Below are 21,806 nucleotides of genomic sequence, written 5' to 3'. Positions count from 1 at the left end.
AGTCCTGCTCAGCCTGTCACTCACTTTGTTCACCGCCAGACTTACTGAGTCCAAACTTGCTCAGTGCTGAGACTTATTTGAAGCAGTTCCTATCCTCTACATCTCTGCCTGCAATAGCTCAGAAAGCAATGCCTTGCTCTCCTCATCTCAAGCGATGATCCATTTGATAGCAGTAACAAACAGGATGGGGATGGACTTCAGCCTGAGAGAGACTTTCCAGCTCCAGTAACACCCAGACAGCATATATGGCACCAAAAGATCCCTGAAGAGCCCAGTAAGCGGATAAAACATTGAAGAAGGGACTCGTTCCAAAACTGGTTCAAGAAAATGGCTGCCCCTGGGCACCACCTCTGAGGGGTGACGGCATTTAATGAGCCCCCGTTCCAGCAGACATAGCTCCAGCTCTCAGAGCAAGAAAGGCAGCGAGTTAGGGAGATGAGGGAAGGGTACCGTGAAGGGATGCTATCAGCTAGCCTAAACTTCACGGGCCAAGTACGGCTGAATTACAGCAACAGGTTGATCACAGACGTCCTTGAGTTAGATCAGATTGAACACTGCTGCTGAATGTACAGCGGTTCGCGTACTTCGTAGGACAACGCATCAGAGACCACCGGGAAAGACCCCTCGCGGCACACAGCGCGGCGGCGGCAGCTCCTCAACCAGCGCTGATCCAGCTCCCCACGGCGGGAACCCGGATTCCGGCCAGCCCCCCTCTCCCCATCCCGACGCAGGCAGGTCGTGAGAACACCTTTCAAACTGGAAAAGCCTGCGGGAAGTTCTGCAAAGCCCGCAAGGAAGCCGCGTCCCGCCCGGCGCTGCCCCCTCACCCCTTCCCGCCCCGCACGGAGCCGACGCTCCGCTCCCCCCCCCCACACACACCCCGCGCGTCCGCCATGTCGGGGCGCCCCGCCTCACCCCTGAGCGGCGGCGCGCCGGACCGCCGTGCTCCGCGCCGCGACCTGCCGAGCGGAGAGGGAGGGAAGGGAGCACGGCAGGAAGCGGGGAGGGAGGGGAGGAGGGCGGCACGGCCCGCCCGGCACGGCCCAACCCAACCCCGGGACGCCCAGCGGGCGGTGCCTCGGCGGCAAATAGCGCACTTAGCAGCCCCGCTGCGCTCCGTCTGGGGGGATAGCCCACCTGCTCCTGTCAGGCTTTAGGGCTGGCTGGGAAGGGCTGAGCAGGGAGCCCACCTGAGGGCACTCACCTGGTGTTGGCCTCTGTTGTGACTTAACGAGGGACCCATGTACCCAGTCACTTTGTAGGGTCATTAGTGTCGGAAAAGACCTAGAAGATGACCGAGTTTAACCCCCAACCCACCTCCACCGTGCCCACTGACCTCGTCCCTCAGTGCCACATTAACCTTTTCTTTGTACACCTCCAGGGACAATGACCCCCTCACCTCCCCGTGCCAGTGCCTCACTGCTCTATGAAATCTTTCCAAATATCCAACCTGAATCTCCCCAGGCACAACTTGAGGTCATTCCTTGTCATCCTACCAATGTTACCCAGGAGAAGGGGCCAACCCCCCACCACACCACAACCTCCTTTCAGCTCATTGTAGAGAGATAAGGTATCCCCTGAGCCTCCCCTTCTTCTTTGTCATTCTTCCCATTGAGTAAACCAAGTAGTAAATTGATATGTTGTTGTTGTTGTTTTTAAGGAAAGAGACCAAGACAGACAGCCTAAGGAGTTCTGCATAGACTGTTAGAAGAGAATCACTTCACAACAGTTTTGTTCTGATGATGTCCCCCACCATCCAGTTTACAGTGCTTCGGAGTGAAGGGACAGGTTCAAAGAACAGGGGCTGCCTTAGACTAAAATCAGGAGAAAACAGCCCACTTCACACAGAGCTCAACAGGGCAAGAAGAAAAGAAAGCCTGCGTGAGATCTATCATAAATGTGAGCTCTATCATAGTGTCCCCTTTTCCCCCAGACACCTCAAGAATGTGCATGAGTCCAGCAGCACCTCTGCCCCGAACTGCACAGATGCAATCACTGTAAACATTTAATTAGATATGTATTTACCTCAAAAAACAACTAATTTTATCTGCAGCCTATTCACTTCAAAAGAAACATGCAGCTAATCTTCTGTTTGCAGAATCAGGCCATATTAAACTGCTTGGCTTGAGATGTCTAAAGCATGCCTTGGGGGCCTGAGGAGTCTGGAGCCAGATTATTGTAGCTGTACCAACTGAAATTTCAGCATGGCTCATTAACAGTCTGATAAGTAATGAGCAGACTGACAGCAGCTCAACGAGCTACCAACGCACTGAGCTGCAGTACCACGGATCTACGGGAGCCAAGAGATTTTCAAATAAAGTATTTAAAAGTATATAGCATGAGTTCCAAGATGCATCTATACCCAGACACGAAATATTTGTTTTATATTTGTACTAAGTAACTAAGATGTAAAAGGAGAGAATATATGAACAGTAGAGGGTAACTGAACAGAAAATAATCCAGGAGAGACCCATAGGGACTGATTAAATGTGTGGATGGATCTTTAGGGTAGCTGGTGAGCCACTGAGCAGTTGTGTTTGCTGGGGTGCCAGCAGCCCCTCAGGAAGAAGCTGTCTGAAAAGAGAGGAGGTACTCCATAAAGCCACAGCCATAAGCTGGGTGCACGTGCTCAATCACTGATTGATGGTGAGTCTTTGCAAAAGGGGCCCTGCATTGCCCAGCTTCTTTCCAGGCACTCTAGGTCAACCCCATTGGGCCTCCAGCCCCAAGAAGGCACTTGAGATGGGTGGAAGATGCTGTCATGTCTCCAACTTGTTCAAGTAAAAGTGACACTGTTAAAACAGCCAAGAATCAGGATCCTCATCTATCCTCTTTTTAGGGCTTTCATAGTGATGCTATTTATCATTTCCTGAGCTTTCCCCCGGCCTCTCACCTATCACAGTCACAGGTAGAAACAAACAAACATCCAAGGCCTTTGCGATTCCTTCATTTGTCCCGTGGGAAAGCTTTAAACTTAGCACCATGGCTTAATGCTCTCTCTTCAGCCCTGTTTTGGCCTGCCAAAGAGATACAGTCAGGCTAATCCTGTTGCATTTATCCTTGGCGTATTAACATGAAAGAGATGAGTGAAACACAAGGCAAAACATGGTCCCCTTGCCTGTGTGCAAGAGCTCTGTGGGACTCTGGGGGCTTGTTAGAGCAGCTGTATTTTTCCTTCTCTGGTTTTAGCCTGATTGTATACACAGCTGCATTGCTGCATGTGCCAGGATAGGCTTCCAGGCTGTAAGAAGAGTACTTTCTTTTCCAGATTTTTTATTTAAACATTTCCAGATGCTTTATAGATTATATGCAAAAAGTCACCTGTCCACTAAGAGACTGCAGCCAGTGTGGTACAGCAACAAGCCCCCAGGCTTTCATCACTTATACCACCTCAGGATATCCCTGTTGTTTGTTTTTTTTTGTTTATACTGGAGTTTCCAACAGTCACTTGAAGAGTGTGGCTATGCCCAGGGTCTCCATTCAGCAACAGGAGATATTCACAGCATGTCTTGATTTTGGCTGGAATCTCATTAATTGTTTTCACAGTAGCTGGTATGCTGCTGTGTCTTGGACATTTTCATGAAAACAGTCTCATGAAAGCAGCACTGATACCACACCGATGTTTTAGTTGTTACAGAGCAGTGCTTACACAGTTTAGGGCTCTTCGGCCTCTTTAGGCTGTGAGTATTTGGGTCTTCCAATAGGAAATCTAAATATTGTTCAGAAAACAAACAACACACTGTCACACCATCCAGTAGAAAACACACCCTAGTGCCTACTGCCATCCAAGTGTGCAACTGTCAGGGATGTAATAAATCTGGGTAAGAATAATGGTCTTAGGATATGGAGCCTGGGTAAGAATAATGGTTTTAAGATATGGAGCAATGTTGCGTGCAAAGTTTACGGGAAACCATACTTAATAACAGAAACCAAGACGACTGGACCAAAACGACTGGATCTGGTTTCAATAGAACTAGACGTTATCTGAAGAACTGAATGTTGTGAGAGAACTGAATGTTATGGAAACCTAATCGAAGGAATTTGGATGTTATGGAGATTACTAAACCATGTGTAAACCGTGTGGTTATTAATCACTATAGCCTTTATGTAAGCTTCTTTTAATCAATCACGTAGCTAAAAGATTGTGTGCTGTACACCTAATCTTAGCAACCGAATAACTATATAAGCAGATATGTAACCAACAATAAACGAAGCTTGTTCACATTGAATATGTGTATGCTTCCCCACGTCACTCTGGGTTAACCTTGGACAAATGCTGCAAACCTAGTTTGCAACATCTGGCGCCCGAACAGGGACCCGAGTACGTGGTGCTTGGACTAGAGCCTCTGCTGCTTTGCAGCAGAGAAGCTGCGTAGCTTCGGTCGACCGCGCAGCGGGACCAGCACGGCAGAAAAGCAGAAAAGCTGCGTAGCTTCGGTTGACCGCGCAGCGGGACCGGCACGGGATCCAGGGGCTTAGCGATCGGCCGACGCGATTTCTCCTCCACAGTGTGCCTTTGTTCTTGCTGGACAGAACGGATGGAGAGAGAGGTAGCCCAAAATCTTTTATCGTGCTTTTTGGAAAAGCGGGGAATTAGTGCTGGCACCCTTAAAGCAGTGCCAAATATTTTGGATTATGGTCGGACAGTGGGGGTTTTCTTGCATGCAGGGACATTAGTCAATATCGATCAGTGGCGTACCTTAGGTGACGTGCTGTGGGATCATGTTATTGATGATAGAAAGGAGGCGAAAAAGCTGATGAAGCCCTGGCGGGAGATTATTAATTGTATAAAGCGGCATAAGATTGAGCAGGAGGTAGCAGGACAAGCAGTTGCTCAGTTGCATGGCGGAGCTTCCGCTGCGACTGGTCGAATTGAAGATCCCCCTCAGCCGTCCCTAGGGATCCCTGTCCCTGTTCGGGTATCAGCGGTGCTGCCTACTGCACCAACGACTGAGGACCCGGAGACTGAAGCGTTGTCACATGCAGATGTACCTGACTGGATGAAACAGTCTTTGTTACGCCAGTGTCTATTAGAAAATAGTAATCAAGCAACAAAAGCAATTCTTGCCACTCTCCCTTTAAATGCCACTGTTGAAGAAATGTTAGAACATATGAGCCGAGTGCCTACCCCCACACAAGCGATGTTAAGCTCTGTTGTTCAGGATATAGGTGAAAAGCTGGCCAGAGCTCAGGATCGGGTGTTTGCTGCCTTTGGACCACTGTTGCAGCAAGCTGAGAGTAAAGCGGCGTCTTCGACCCCGCGCCCTCAATGTTGCTTCAGGTGTGGGCGAAATGGCCATTTCCGTAGAAATTGTAAGTCGGATGTATGGTGTGATAACTGTCGGTCAAATACTCATGCTACGGTTGTATGTCGCTCGGGAAACGGCAAGCGGAGCGCAAGCCGCCGCGCGACGATAACAGTAGCGAGCAATTCTCACTCTCCCCAGCCACACCAGGTAGCCTCGGCCTCGACCTGGCAACATCAGTAGATGTAACATTGATTGATAATCGGCCACAGAAAATTCCATCGACCACTGTAGCACCGCTAATAATTAACGATCAACCTCATGGTGCATTACTGATTGGCCGCTCCTCTGCTGGCATAAGGGGTCTCATGATTATACCCGGCCTCATTGATAAAGACTATACTGGCGTGATATATATTGTTGCTTATACCAGCTTTCCGCCTGTTCACATTCCTGCGCAATCGTTAATAGCACAGCTTATACCACTACCCCACCTGTCTGCGGCTATGAGAGCTCGTCAAGAAACCCCCAGAGGACAAGGTGGATTTGGATCAACTGGAGCGTTAGCGTTGTTAACAATGCCCCTCGCCAGTCGCCCCGTTACGCCAGTTCTCCTGATACATGAATACCAAAGGAAACATATTAAAGCCCTCCTAGACACAGGGGCTGATGTTACTATTATTTCATCAACTGTATGGCCTAAGAATTGGCCAACAGAAAGGGCTGGCAAAGGAGTGGAGGGTGTAGGTGGTGGTGTTGTGGTGCAACGGAGTGTACATTTGGTGCAAATCTGCATCGACGATCAAACTGCAAACTGTAAAGTGATAGTTATGCCTCTGCCAATAGGCGTACAAGCATTGATTGGTCGTGACGTTATGGACCAAATGGGTCTTGTTCTTACTAACGATTCTCATCAGACACCTTTTTAGTAACGGCTACTGCATGGGCTTTCCCGATCCGTTTGAAGTGGATGACAGATACTCCTATTTGGATCGAGCAGTGGCCGTTGAACTGTGAAAGCCTGGATCAAGCTATGCAACTGGTACAGGAGCAATTGCAGGCAGGTCATCTTCAACCTTCGGTAAGTCCCTGAAATACTCCGATATTTGTGATAAAGAAAAAATCAGGGAAATATTGATTGCTGCATGATTTACGCGCGGTGAACGATCAGATGCAAGCAATGGGAGCACTTCAGCCCGGTCTCCCAAACCCTGCTATGATTCCTGAAGCATGGCATATCTTGATCATTGATCTAAAGGACTGTTTCTTTACGATTAAAATACATCCTGATGATGCAGAACGCTTCGCATTCACAGTTCCTAGTATCAATAAGTCCATACCTGCGGCTCGTTACCAGTGGACGGTGTTGCCCCAGGGCATGAAGAACAGCCCTACGATTTGCCAGCTGTTTGTTGATGCAGCCTTGGAGCCTATTCGGCGACGTTGGCCGCATGCGATTATATATCATTATACGGATGACATTTTGGTAGCACAACCTGACCGGTTTACTCAGGAGCAGGAACAGCTTTTGCAGGACATTCTTAATGACCATGGTTTGCAAATTGCCAAGGAGAAAATTCAACGAGAATCTCCTTGGAAATACCTTGGCTGGCAAATCACTGAAGGGACAGTAAGACCGCAAAAGCTGTCAGTGCGGGTACAGCTGAAGACTTTAAATGATGTTCAGAAGTTATTTGGAGATTTACAGTGGCTGCGTCCAATTATAGGCTTTCCCGCGGCTGACTTAAATATTCTGAGGCCATTATTGAAAGGGTCAGATCCCGCTGCTCCTCTATGCATAACACCTGTGCAGTAACAAGCTGTGGAGAGACTGTTGTCTCAGATAGTGAATAAAAGTGTCCAGCGGAGATTACCTATGTTACCTTTAGATTTGACAATTTTTATGAATGATCAGGAACTGATGGGAGCCATTACTCAGGGAGAGCCTAGTCCACAACCTAGAGTACTAGAATGGTTATTCCCTCGACTACAACCTCGCACTACATTGGAAACCCGCCTTGAAGGGTTAGCAGAATTAATTAAGAAAGGCCGGTTGCGTATACGTACAATCGCAGGCACAGATCCTGATCGAATCTATCTGCCAATTAAAAAGGAGATGTTGGACTGGTATTTATTGCATTCACCCGAGTTGTCCGAAAGTTTATTGTCATTTACCAACTCCATGGTAAAATCTTTGACCTCTCCTGTGAACATTATTACAAATTCAACATGGCTAGAAATGCCAAAATTCTCATTGAAACCGATAAATGATGCTGTGACAGTCTTCACAGATGCAGGAAAACGGACCTGAAAAGCAGCAGCAGTATGGAAAAATAAAGATCAGACGCAATGGCAATCACATGTGATGACAGCTACGCCTGAAGATTCCTTACAGACCCTCGAACTCCTGGCTGTGAAGGAGAATCGGTCCCACCTATCATCAAACACCAACAGGGAATTGAGGACACTCCTTCTCCTGTTCAAAAATCTACAATGTGTGTCCACTATGGGTCCCTACGAAGTGGACACGAGCTGTTATGGAACATCATGACATTCCTGCTGATTCTCCCAGTAGCAACGACCAGGCATCCACCACTATTGGCATCTAGTTCAAATGTCTGGGTAACATGGGCAAACCTTACACATAATCCAGATTTTTGTCTTAGCTTACAGTCGGCAGGAGAGCCCTTTCGTACCTGTTTAATTGGGTGGCCGGGGTATGAGACTCGGGAATTTAAGGCGTATCTCAGAAATGTTTCTGCCTGTAATTATTCAGAGCCTGCAACCCCAAGTGCATGTTTAATTCGTGGCCTCAATAATTCTTTGCCATGGGACCCCCAAGAATTGGATTTACTGGGATCCCGTATGGTTGATAATGTGAATGGATCTAAAACCACTTGTTTGTTGTTTGGTCCAGGCAGTACCTTTGAAAAATTTGCGCACAATAATCCAAAACTGCTAACAATTCATAGTCCTTATTAAGGTCGGTCTTGGACAAGTGTCTTTCCAAGAAATGGTGTTGCTTTCAATTGGTCTACTTATTGTGGAGGTAGTTTCTCGAAAGGAAATGCTTATGGCTTACGTTATACAAATGAAACGGGGATTAGGAAACAGGAGATTTTACTAAATAATTGGTCAGCTAAAGCTTTACCACCAGGGATTTTCCTTATATGTGGCGATAGGGCCTGGGCGGGCCTTCCAAAGAACATAGTAGGGGGACCATGTTATCTAGGCACATTAACTTTGTTTGCTCCTCGTCATCAGGAGTGGCTGAATATCTCTAAAGCCCTAATCAATAGCACTAGTCGTCGACATCGGAGAGCCGCTTCAGCACTGACAACCGAGTGCTCGGACGAGATAAAATTATGGACAACAACAGCAAATGTCTTCGCCTCTTTCCTGGTTCCAGGTGTAGCGGCAGCCCAAGCCTTAACCCAAATCGAGAGACTAGCTTGTTGGACTGTTAAACAAAGTAATATTACATCATTAATTCTTGAAGAAATGTTGGAAGATATGAATAGCTTGAGACACGCTGTACTGCAAAATCGCGCTGCCATTGATTTCTTATTACTAGCACAGGGGCATGGGTGTAAAGATTTTGAGGGTATGTGTTGTTTTAACCTGTCAGATAATAGCCAGTCTATTCAAAATCAGATCCACTGGTTGCTCAATCACACAAGTCAGGTAACCAAAGATCATAACCCAATTGACGAATGGTTTCGATCAATCTTTCCAGGCCTTTCATCCTGGCTCTATGATTTGTTGAAGGAAGGAATAAAATGGATGTTAATTATTATTTTGATTATAATCATAGCCCGCTTAGTAGTAAGCTGTACTATGCGACTTACTACGCCTAAAGCAAATCTGGCTACCTCAGCCGATATATTCCAAAATTGGCTGATAGAACAAGGAGGACATGACTATATTACTTTAAAAGAAAAACAGGGGAAATGTCAGGGATGTAATAAATCTGGGTAAGAATAATGGTCTTAGGATATGGAGCCTGGGTAAGAATAATGGTTTTAAGATACGGAGCAATGTTGCGTGCAAAGTTTACGGGAAACCATACTTAATAACAGAAACCAAGACGACTGGACCAAAACGACTGGATCTGGTTTCAATAGAACTAGACGTTATCTGAAGAACTGAATGTTGTGAGAGAACTGAATGTTATAGAAACCCAATCGAAGGAATTTGGATGTTATGGAGATTACTAAACCATGTGTAAACCGTGTGGTTATTAATCACTATAGCCTTTATGTAAGCTTCTTTTAATCAATCACGTAGCTAAAAGATTGTGTGCTGTACACCTAATCTTAGCAACCGAATAACTATATAAGCAGATATGTAACCAACAATAAACGAAGCTTGTTCACATTGAATATGTGTATGCTTCCCCACGTCACTCTGGGTTAACCTTGGACAAATGCTGCAAACCTAGTTTGCAACATGCAACCTCTGTGCTACTTTATCATAAGCAAAACAAAAATTCACCCTGTCCCTGCTACTACTTCCCGTGCTGTTTGTTTTTATAGCAAGGGAAATGAGTAATAACTTCTGTGGCCAAAGCTGTGGGCAGATGGTTCTGTAAGACACTAACGTAATGAAGTAAATATAGGGTACAAGGACTAAGAGCTATGAAATTCCTAACTCTGGTGAACAGGATGCATGAGTGGTATTAAATATGTCTGGTTCTACAAGTGTAGATACAAGCAGATAATGTGCTCCATTTGGAAGCTCTACACATTGGCCCCAGACTCTGGGGAAGTACCTCCTTAGATCCCCTGCTCTGCCTTCCCTGCTCACCCAGGCTCTGGCTGCTTTAAAGAGAAGGAATAAGACAGGAGATGATCCTGTGCTTCTCTGGAAGCAAGGGTCTCTCATCCACTGTCTCCTTGCTTATAACTTAGAAGCCTCCTATATGTACCAGCGCCAGGAACAGACTTCTCAACTCTTCCTGAGCACTACACACTGCAGTAAACGACTCAATCAAGTGAGGCTCAATCTCTTGCAGCTCCTGGAAAAAAAAATTCAACACACACATTTGCAAGACAGTATTTCTTTATTGCCTGAATCCTGTTTGCCCGCTAAGAAAACATCCTCAAGACTGTACATTAAGAACAACCAACCAACAACCAAACAAAAACCAAACATGGTAGTCCTTCCTGTTGCAGTATAACAGTGCTGAGGAAGGCAATTAACCACACGCCAAATAGATTTTACTCCTTTACCTTTCACGTGCTTTTTACACAGTGTGGGAGGTGCGCATTCAGACCATGTTAGTAGATTAGATACGGCATTCTTCCTTCTGCTGCAGCTTACAGTATCCTGCCCAGGATGCTGTTGCAGGTAAGTAAATTCTGGCATTACTGATGTGCTCAAACTAAAGATGACAACTCTTAGTGCCTCTCCTTGTTAACCTACAACTGGAGCACGATGCAAATGAATCGCTGCCAGCAGCCCATCCAAGTCAGCAAGTGAGTTTTACTGATGTAGCAGGTGACAATATCTGTGCTCCTTCATGGTCACATGGGTTAGAATGCACAAAATCCACATCTGCATTTGGGCAATCATCTGGTACAGGGCAGTCTAAAGGTATGTGTTCTTCAACAACAGAGATTTCACTTCCCAAACATCCTTTCTTGCAAACACTAGCAGTTCCACTGGCAGTATTGCTGGTGATACCCTATGCTTAAATCCAGCAGCTTTAGTTCCTTCGGGATCTCTTCTAACATACTGTTTCCTGGTCAGTTTGTGCAGTTAAACCCACCAGCTGTACAACAGCAAGAACCACAATCCACAGTAAGGACTGAGCAGACACTTAGTACTTTCACCTATTTCTTTAAGTCAGGAACCTGGATTTTCCAGAGAGAAGCTTCCTCTTTTCTATCAGAAGTAAATGGCACTGGGAGGAACCATGGAAAGATTGTGTGATGCAGTAGGTGACTCAGAGCACTTTTCCTGCATGGAATATTCCCAGAGAAATTTGTGCAGTAAACAGATGTTTGCAGCCAGAGTAATTGCCTTATCCCATGAGAGAAAAGAGTGAGGCCTCAGGGTTGGAGAACTGTTTCCTAGCTGCAGTATCACATACTGTGCCCAAGATTTCAAAGACATAAAGGAAACAAACAAAAAGGCTCAAGTTGAAACCCACAAAGCTTTAAAAACAACCACGCTACAGAACAGAGAAGGGAAGGCTCTTCATGCCCAGACACAACAGCAGCCACGCAGACCCAGGGCAGCTGAAAGTTGTACTTGTGGGGCCAGTTCCTACCTCAGCCCCTCACTTCTCCTCATTCTGTTTTGCACTGCTCCATGACGGAAAACAAGCTCCTTCCTGACAGGAATAGGTTCAGCCCTTTTCTTGCTGAGGACCTTCATAAGGAAGTTGAGGTTATTGCACAAGGTCACTGCGAAAGCAAAAATTTCACTATGTACCCATTGCAGCCGAGGCAGCCGCCCCGTGCTTCCAGCCCAAGTACATTTACAAACACTGCTTCAGGCCAGCAGGGTGGGATCAGGGCACACTTCAGTACTGCGGATATATCCATTCTGTTATCCACTGCTGAAGACCTTTCAGGAAAGGGTAAGAGAATGGGAGGAAATAGGCAGCATCCAGCCTTAGAACAGGCTATACATCGTCTCCAATAGATACAGCACAGCTCCTGCAACAGGATAGGGAACAACAGCATGTGCCAACACAATGGTCACCTGTGAGTTCCAGGGCAACTGCTCTGTGTTCTGTGAACAGTACCAGGAGAGTGGCAAAGTTCATTAGGGTAAGAGGGTGAAGAAAGACAGTGGGATGAATGGTTTTATCAGTTCGTGCTATATCCACATATGGAACCAGTTATCTACAAAGTTGGCAAGTCAAACCAGATTTCCCACCAAGTGCAGAGCCTGATCTAAATGAAAAACAGGCACAGGCTTTCCTATCTACCTCAGCAAGCTGTCAGCTGGGCTTTGCTGTTATAGAACCAAGAAGAGATGACATTCTTAGGAGAGAGTAGGATTCACTACCTAGAGTTAGCCCAAATTTAAAATCATCTCTTTATTTCTTATAGTAATCAATCTAACACATCACCCACTGAGTCCTCCCCTCTGCTGCTAGGCCATCTTTCTGCCAGAAACGGAAGGAACAAGACTTTATCACTTTACATGGAAATGACTCCTCTGGACAGAAGACACAGTTTGTGCCGTTTTCTAAGGCCTGCCAAGTTCCCCCAAGAGATCAGAGGCCTCCAGAGACCAGGGCTAGACACGCACGTAGGAAGGGGAAGAGTACAGGATCATATGCACATTCTGCCCTGATTTAGTGCCTTGAAATTCCCAGGTGGGGAAAAGTTGCAGCTCCTCTAAGTCTCTGCAGACCTGATACCATCAGATTCAACTTGCTCAGAAGGAATCCCAGCTTCATGAAACAGTGCTGACACTTGGCTCTTGCTGACAAACTGGTGTTCCTTATGTGCAGCACCCTTTCCTCCTGACATCTTCCAGGTGGAGGGCATTCTCCCTCTGCTTGTCTTCTTGTGCTGTTAGCAACCTGGAACGAGCAGCACGGATCAAGAACAAAATCAAACTACTCAACTCCTCCTGCAGTGGCATCTGACTCTGCCCTTTGCTTTTCCATCAGCCAGGGCTGTTTAGGATTGTAAATAGTGATAGGCCCAAAGACTGGGCCATCTCTGGGAGCTGGATAAGATAAACCACACACAGAAAATGAGCATGAATTTCCAGGGAAACAGAGAAAGGAACTGAACACGGACAAGATGGGACAGCATGGTGTAGTCAGTAGTTAGAACACAAGTGGCCTGTGACTAGTTCTCAAGCTCCCACACTGATGGCAGAATCTCAGGCCGCCCACTTCACTTCTCCGGGTAATCCCTGGCAGCAGCATGGTAATAAAACACACTGAAAGCATGTGCTATGGGAGATGAGACTTATCTACTTAAATCACCACAGTTAATAAACACCTAAGCCCTGCTGTGAGCTTAACAGAGGTGAAGGGGAGGGGAAGGGACAGAAGTAAACAAAAGGATATTTTTCTTACAAGATTTCAAAGACTATTTAAAAAATAAAAATAAAGAATAAAAACAACAAAAAAATACAAGTTCTTCTGAAAAACTAAAAATCTTAATGCAAACTTCCTTCAGCTTTATAAAGCATCTTATCCTCCTTTATGCTTAGCAACAAAAATATTACTTCCAAAACATCACATTCTGTATGGAAGAACTGCTCCCCAGCGGAACGTGTAGATTTCACATTGAAAACGCCAACTTAAAATTTGGGATAGCATACAAAGTTTTGTGATTTAAATATTCAAGTTAAACTCTTGATTGTTTAACAGCTAGCTCTGCCAGAGGAAGATCTGCGTGTGATGACATCCAGCCTATGCTTGTTTCTCTCCAGCCACAGAAGACGGTGCCTTGGATTCAGTGGGGAAGAACCTATTGCTCCAGGGCTTTTTATTGACACAGCAGAAAGTCGGCCTCTGACAGCACCTCTTCTTGCCCATTCCCAGTTAGGGAAATACCCCAAAGTGACCGTTTCCATCACTAACCTGGCCATGTGCAGCATGGGCTCCATGATGTTATAGCCAGTCATAGCGCTGCACTCATAGAAGACAGCCTTGTATTCCTGCCAAAGAACACAGCAAACACCAATGTCAGCTGCCAACTCTGTCCCCAGCACTGACCCACCCCTGGGTACTGATCCACCTTGTCACCAGAAACTGCTGGCAGAAGATGGGGCCAGCAATGCTGTACCCACCTTGCCAGAACATGAGATGCTTTTTCGGCAACTGAAGTGTCCAGAAGGTAACGAGTGGGAGGAGTTTAGGAAGAAACACCATCCCTTTGGGAGAAGTGGATTACCTTACCTCTGTGCTGCAAAGTCCGAACGGTAGGAAAACTTCTGGAACCCTGTTCCCTCCCCACAAGGCCCCCAGGGATGAGAGGATAAAACACCAACAGAGGTGGCAAGGGAGGAGGCAAGACATGTACCAGTTTGCATGAGTGAGGGCTGAGAGGGAAGATGCCATAATGAGAAATGGCTACGAGAAGGGCTCTCCATCAGTCCAGCTCACAGGTGGAGGGAGGCTGTAGAGCAAGTGGAGCAGAACACAGAGACACACCTTTGCCAGCCTTTCCCCCTCCACCTTGGGTACACTCCGGGTCTCTCTCCCTGCAGAATCCATTTTATTTCCAAGCAGAAAAACCACAGCTCCATCCTCGATACCTTCCTGCAAAAGAAACAGAGCAAAACACCCTAGAGACTCAGCTGAGGGACAGAAATATCTTGGTTCCTGCTCCAGATCATGCAAAACAAGAGTTTTGCCACTGACTTCAGTGGCAGCACCATTAGGGTCCCTGAATAGGCCAAAATATGTGTTTTAAGCTCATTAAAGGGCCGCTCTTCAAACAGCCACAGGGATTTGTGGAAGGAAGCTTAAACCACGGGAATATATTTCAAATGATGTGGGATGCTGGGGGAGGAAAGGCAGGGAAGAAGTTCTTTTGTCTTCTTTTCCCAGAGAGAAGTCCAACAGCTTAATGGGGCAAAGCGCATTTAGGACCAGGCAGGACTTTTTCAGTTAAAACCTTTTTGGTGTATGTGAGAAACTATTCATCTGATGTGCCACCCTAAATTCAACCATTGCTTTCTGAAAGGCACTAGAAGTGGCTAAGCAGCTTTCAATGGGGTCTCTGTATTACCTGTTGCTCCTAGGCAACTCCTGGAGCCCATCATTATCCTAGGTGAAACTCCCTTTATGTAACACTAGAGCATCATCACAGTAAGACTGCAGAATAGGGCTTCCAGTTATCTCCAAATTTGACTGTTCTGGAGGACTTACAGTATGTGGACAGCTGAGGTTTCAAAGCAAGAAAAAATTCCAAGATAGGAGAAAGAAAAGATGAGAGATTGTATTAAAGTTACAGATTTTGGGTGCTTTTTTTTCTGTGTGCTCAGCTTAACCGTCCTAAAAGGAGCTTCATTTCCAGAGGGCGGTTTTGAAAAATCTTAACCATCGATCTTTTAAAGTCTAGAGAAATAGGTAAGTTTTTTTTTTTCCTCACCCAGCAGACCTATGAAATTTACAGCCCCAGAAGCCTCCAACCAATGCTTATTCTTTCAACTTTGGATTTGTTTTCTGACACTCAACACAGTCTCAAAGCAAAACCCCTCTTGACACATTCCCCAGAACTCTGAGCCACCTGAACACTACGTATTTAAATTATACAGAGGTATTTTAGTCTCAGACACAAGCTGCAGAAGAATGTTTTCTGTTTAGAATTTGGAAATAAAAAAGAGGAGGGGAAATGGCTGGGATGATAGTCAGTCAACAAAGGAAAAAAACGAACAAAAAATCAACTGTTACAGCAAATGAAGAAAATTGAAAATGAAGAAGCTATTTCTACCATAAACTACTTCTAGAGTGTCATCTAGAAAATTCAAAATGGGTCAGGATGCAATTGTATGAAGTGCTGTACGTGCTGCAGAACTAAGCCTAGATGCACCCAGGCCAAATCTCTTTCCTGCACACACACTAGATACCAGGAGATTTCCTCACCTGAGCATAGGTGTGACAACTGCTGCTTGGAGATGCTGCTAACACATACCAGCTTCTTACAGATATCACTGTTTTGGCCAGTTCCACTACTTTCTGCTGTAGAAACATCCCTCCTCATTTAATGGGCTGCCACTGTGCCTTCAACAAGCCCCTGGTCCCATACACACTACCACAGGCAGCACCCATAGCATCTGCTTTGTGCCTTCATCTTCCCAAGGACCTCCTGAGGCCTCCAAGAACACGGCTCCCAGACCATCAGATCAAGACCAGAGCAAGGCACAGGCAGCACTGCCAGGATTAGAAAGTCAAAACCCCACTCTCACCTGGACGCTGCTCATCCAGTTCCGCACTGCCATGAAGGAGCACTCGGCCGTGATGTCGTACATCACCAGAATCCCATCTGCCTTCCGAAAATACTGCTTGGTGATACTCCGGAACCTGAGCCCCAACAAAACCAGAGGCACTCTCAGGACCACAGTGGTGTAATGACACAAAACAGAACGTGATCATCTGGCTTCTAAGTGATCCCTGCAAGGCCTGGCAGCCCTTGTGCGTGAGATGCATCCCTCAGAGCTAGCACACAGACTGGTGACAGTTCAGTTAAATCCTTGGACTTTTAAGACCTCATCTGTGCAGCAGGCCAGGCAGCCATGAGTGAGGAGTGTTTTCAAACACATGGTGCTGAGGAAGCAGGACCTTTCTAAGGCGAGAGGAAAGAAGCACAGGATAGTCTGTTTGGGTGAGGCAGAAAAAGGTAATTGCCTGTAAAAAAGGAAATGGATGGAAAAAAACACAATTTTTTTTCTAAAGTCTGGAAGAATCTGCAGATTAAGCTGTACCATAGAATAAGCTGGATGCATATTGTCTGTCCCAGTGCCCCTAAAACTGCAATTAAGATCTCAGCATCAATGCAGTCCATTCCCAATTTTAAATCTATAAAGCAATTCTGTCACACATAAACATTCTGTCAGATATAACATAATACATTCTGTCAGATGTTAGAAACAATTTCCAAGTGAAACTCCCACCAGACATCTGTTGGTACCTGCTAGAACCACAGACTTGTACTTTGGGAATAAATTCCAATTTAAAACAAACAAACAAAAACGCTTACAGCCTCTAAGCAGTTTGTCCTAAGGCCATGCCATCATATTGCCTGCGCCATTTCCAAACTAATGGAAATAAATGCAGTGCCAGGACCAAGACCTCACTAGACAGCTGTGAACTTCTGCCCTGCGCAGGCTAACAAGCTTTCCTATTAAGAGCCAAGAAAACCTGCAGCAAGTAGTGACCCTCCTGAACTCTTCAGCTGATTGCCTGAAGCCTGTTCTGTCTCATTACACTAACAGCGTCCCATTCTGGCAGCTACCCCAAGTGAGAAAGCGCAGACTGTATCTTTGGCAGTCAAGACACACCTCTGGAAATACAGGACATGCTAGATGCTCCAGAAAAAAATGACAAATACAGCATAAAGCAGTCTCAGGGGAATCACTAAGGAGTTCTCCCCTGCATGAGGAGTTCCTCTGTTACAGGATATTCAGTTGCACACACCCAGTTAGAAGTAACTCACATTTCTCTGGAAGTAAGAAAAGTTTTGGTTTCTTCCCACTCAGTATCAGCACCGTACCAAGTTCTTTCTTCCAAGTACACATCAAAGACCTACTATTGCTTCAGAGGCACGCTGTCCTCCTCCAGAGACAATATATTGCGTTTGGCCCTTATGCAACCTGGCCTCAAAGAAGAGTCATATTTAATGTCATGAAAACTTCCTGTTCTGCTGCAGCACTAAAAAAAAACAACCAACCAACCACCAGAGTAGTCTCCTGAAATAGAAATTGCCATTTCTTCAGCATAAATTTTGAGTTTGGAGGAGTTTGCCTCGCAATAGAAAACCCTACTTTGTGCATTCCCAAAAAACATGCTGACTGAGGCAGGCAGCACCCCTATGCTGTTGGTACAGCTCAGGATTTTAATATTTCCATGACTTCAGCTGCCTCCTGAATGCCTGGTCCCATACCATATTTAGCATTAAATACCCAATATTTATTTTTGCCAGGCTCTGAGGTTAACAAGCTCCTTCAAAATGCCTCTGAATCTAAGCTTCCAAGTACGTTCTAAATAAACTACGTAAAGGTAGTGGTGGGCCTGCATCTCTAGTAGCACTGAAGATAAATGCTAAGTGTGCTTAGTGTCCTCTGCTACTGTGATCTTCTCCAGCAATGCTGATGACATCTTCTTGAGATGGCCCATGTTTTTGAAACTAGAGGATTTCAAATGAGGAACCATCACCAAAAGTTACATCGCCTCTCTGCCAAGAATTATCATTTCCATGAGTCTATCAGTAGAGATATAACCAGGTGCATGCATTCCTTGCCCTGTTCTTCTCCTCTTTACACTGAGCCTAGCAATAGGGAATCCTCACATAACTGTTTACCTTTCTTGTCCAGCTGTATCCCACAGCTGTAAAGCAACTTGGGTGTTGTCCACCATCAGACTCTTCACCTGGTAATCAATACCTGTCAGGGAGGTAACAAGAGCGAGATCAACACTAGTGCACGGAAACTGCCAAACTCAAAGCTGGAAGGGGCACCACCTTTACAGACCTGCAGCATTGCAGGGATTGGAAGGGACCTCAAGAGAACACTGAATCCAACTGTTATGCTAAAGTAGGTACCCTACAAGAGATCACACAGGTAGGCATCCAAACAGGTCTTGAGCATCTCCAGAGAAGGAGACTCCACAACTTCTCTGGGCAGCCTGTTCCAGTGCTCCGTCACCCTCACCATAAAGAAGTTCTTCCACACATTTGTATGAAATGCCATATATTCCAGTTCTAGGCCATTACTCTTTGTCCTATTGCTACATTATCACCAAGAAGGGCCTGGCCTCATCCATTTGTCTCCCCCCCTCCCATCAGGTATTTACAAACATTTATCAGATCCCCCCTCAGTCTTCTCTTTCCCAGGCTGTACAGACCCAGGTTACTCAGCCTTCCTCGTAAGGAAGATGCTCCAGGCCCTTTATTGTCTTTGTGGCCCCTCCAATGGACTCCTTCTAAGAAAGCCCTGTCTTTTTGAACTGGGGAGCCCAGAACTGTATACAGTGCTCCAGATGTGGTTTCACCAGGGCCAAGTAGAGGGGAACGATCACCTCTTCGACCTTCAATCAGCTTGTTAAGAGCTAGAAGATGTCTGGGCTAAAGTGACAAAAAAGAAAACAAAAACGACCCCTTCCAGACAAACTTCCTCATCCTTCTGTGTCAGATGAGTCTGGAACCCTATTTCTTACCAATAGTTGCATTGAGATCAGCCAAGAATCTGTCATAGCAGAAGCGATGGATGAAGGAACTCTTACCAACACCAGAGTTCCCCACAAACACAACTTTGAAGATACGATCAGGAGAACAACTAGCTGGTTCCAGCACCTGGAGCTACAATGGAAGAAAGAGAACACAGTTTATAGAGTCCAGCCACTGACTGTGGTTTGATTCGGATATTAAATCACAGGGAAAAAAAAGAAAAACATTATAGGTACTACAAACCTATGGATCTGGAGTTACATGGGAAAAGCCAGACACCCTCAAGTCCCCAGCAGCAGGTGTTTGAGGCTGTACAGTAAGTAATCAGACTCACCCTAGTTTCAGTGCCCACTGGCTGTCCTCTAGAAGACAACGGAGCATCATCCAACCCATCTGCATCTTTTCTACAGTCAGTGTCACCCTTAAAAGCCACTTTCAGCTTCTCAGCATCAGCTCCCACGGACCACTTCTCTTGGTCACTGTTCTCCTCTCCAAAGTTTGTGCTGCCTCCTCCTGTCTTCAGCCACGTCCCATTGCCTGAGAAGTATTTGCAGTTCTTCCTGTTGGGTTCTTCCATTGCCATATCCATCGGGAAGGTGCCAGGAAGGTCCGCAGAGGCCAGTTGTCTACATTGAAGTCCAGAGGCACCACAATGGGATTTGGAAGCAGGGGAAGAGAAGGAGGATGGGGTTGCAAATTCCCAAAACACCCAGCATGAATTAATTAGTGCAAACACAACACTCTCAGAAACAGCATTTCATGCATTTGCTCCCCATGACTAAGGCATCAGCAACACCCCTGGGAGAAAATAGCTCCCTGGAGCTATGCCGTGCTCATGTGCTGACACGTATTTCATTCACTTCAACAGAAATTTCCCACCTTCTGGATTTTTCAAGGATTCTTTGCAACCCACTTTTTTCAGTGCTGAAAAGTGAGGCAAAGTATACAAAGGTGGCAACAGAAAGAAGAAAAAGAAGATTTAGAAATACAGCGCAAAAATAAATAACAAAGGTTTGCAGGTTAGTGAAAAAGGTTTTGGCTGCAGGAAGGAGAGTTCAGGCTGTCTCATTACCCTTAGGAAGCTGTATGCATCAAGCACGCATGTTGCTGCCCTCTGCTGTACAGCCCATCACTTCCAAATGCTGCTGACAGTCTTGCCTACCACAGGTGCACAAACTGCAACGAGCACACTCAGGGTGCTTGAGCTGACCACGCAAACAAGGAACGAGGCTGCTGTACAGTTCAGCAGCTGTACACGGCAAGTGGAAGAACAGGCTTCAAAAGTCAGCTAGAACAGCAAATTTAAACTACTGCAATCATTGCCGAGGAGCATGGAATCATCTTTGGTCTGTCTTGGCTTTCTGTGATTAAAGAACAAGAAGAAGAAAGTGAGAAGGCTCACAACCCAAAGCTTTTCTCCATCAGAGACCTCCATTACTTTTGCTGGCCACCAGATTCTATTTGGAAGGAGTGACCAAAGGCTCACTACAGTCAGTCTGCACAGAGGCAGCACATCCTGCCTCTCTCTCCAATTTTTTTCCCTTGCTACTAGTGCAGGAATCAAAGCAACAACCCTCTGGTTGCTACAGCTCACCAAGGCTGCAAGATTAACCTGTTGCAAAGTCTACACTTTTTTCTGTTAGATAGTGCTCTCATCCCTGGTCATCCTCCCTGCATCTGCCCCACATGCCAGGCCAGAGCTGGGCAGCTGAGACCTCTCCCTTTGCAGCACAGACAGACACATCCACCTGGGCTCTGGCTCTGGGGATCAGTCCCCATCCCCCCAGGGTCAGTGGGAATAGCAGCATTGAGCCTCTTCAGGAAGAAGAGGAAAAAAAAGGATACAAACACAAGACTTTCTGAAGAGTGATTCCATCTCTAATGCAGTTTATTCATGTGTCTCAAGCAACGTGGTATGACAGCACTGGGACAGAGAGAGAACCAATACTCTCCTGTCAGACTTCTCTCCTTGCTAAGCCTTTCTATTTGGTTTGTGCCAGCCACTAGCAGCACCTTTGGAAGAAATAGCTGGTCAGTAGCTGGCCTCTGAGGAACCGGGCTTCTGGCCAGTACAGATGTGCATGGCACACAGTTCGAGGGATGATGCTTAATGCCAGCATAGTGAAGGCAAGCATGCATATGTGGCTGTTGAAACCACTGAACTGTCTGCACGCAGAGAAGCAAAGAAAGGCACAGGCCACACACACAAGGTGGTCTGTCCTGGCTGGCCAGAAGGCCTGGTGTAACAGGTGAGCATCTGCAGAGGTATGGAGATAGATGGGCAAGATGGACCCACCTGGAGCCAAGCCTTCTCCTTGGGGCTTTCAGCTGCTGGAGAGAACAGCAGCCTTGCGCAAGTCCTGCCCTCTCCCATGCCCCAGGGACACAAGCTCTGGCACAAGGCGCCAACAGACAGGGTTTCTGCCTGAGGAGGAACAGCACACTTGGGAGGTGATCCAGGCATTTCAACAGAGCTGCCCGGTTCAGAGGCATCCTGCTTGCCTCCTGTCCCACAAACACTCCTACGTGAGGGCCAGCACCACATCCAAGTTCACCAACAGCATCCTTAGTTTCATGCTGAGCCCACACCATCTTGTGCCAACAGTCGGGTCTCACCTCCCCCACGTTCCCGCAGACAGACAGATAGCACTGAGGCATGGAACCAGACGAAGGGACACAGTTTGACTGACTC

General features: G+C 46.3%; 1 protein-coding gene across 2 annotated transcripts in view; it reads right to left on the bottom strand.

The window, feature by feature from the left end:
* Nucleotides 1–10,482: 10,482 nt before the first annotated feature.
* CRACR2B (calcium release activated channel regulator 2B) overlaps nucleotides 10,483–21,806 on the bottom strand; it is a 36,628-nt gene continuing 25,304 nt past the window's right edge. For both annotated transcript variants that reach the window (XM_065755125.1, XM_065755124.1), the window contains 7 exons: nucleotides 19,449–19,740; nucleotides 19,105–19,246; nucleotides 18,251–18,332; nucleotides 16,140–16,254; nucleotides 14,380–14,487; nucleotides 13,807–13,883; nucleotides 10,483–12,789 (listed from right to left, as the gene is read on the bottom strand). In XM_065755125.1, the coding sequence (XP_065611197.1) occupies nucleotides 12,708–12,789; nucleotides 13,807–13,883; nucleotides 14,380–14,487; nucleotides 16,140–16,254; nucleotides 18,251–18,332; nucleotides 19,105–19,246; nucleotides 19,449–19,740 (898 nt within the window). In that variant the 3' untranslated portion in view covers nucleotides 10,483–12,707. The remainder of the gene's footprint in view (nucleotides 12,790–13,806; nucleotides 13,884–14,379; nucleotides 14,488–16,139; nucleotides 16,255–18,250; nucleotides 18,333–19,104; nucleotides 19,247–19,448; nucleotides 19,741–21,806) is intronic.

Source organism: Cyrtonyx montezumae, unplaced genomic scaffold (genome assembly GCF_038088225.1).
Source record: "Cyrtonyx montezumae isolate F1298 unplaced genomic scaffold, pur_monq_1.0 scaffold_10, whole genome shotgun sequence".
NCBI lineage: Eukaryota > Metazoa > Chordata > Aves > Galliformes > Odontophoridae > Cyrtonyx > Cyrtonyx montezumae.
Note: the sequence above shows the minus strand (reverse complement) of the source record. Positions and strands in the feature narration are given on the sequence as shown.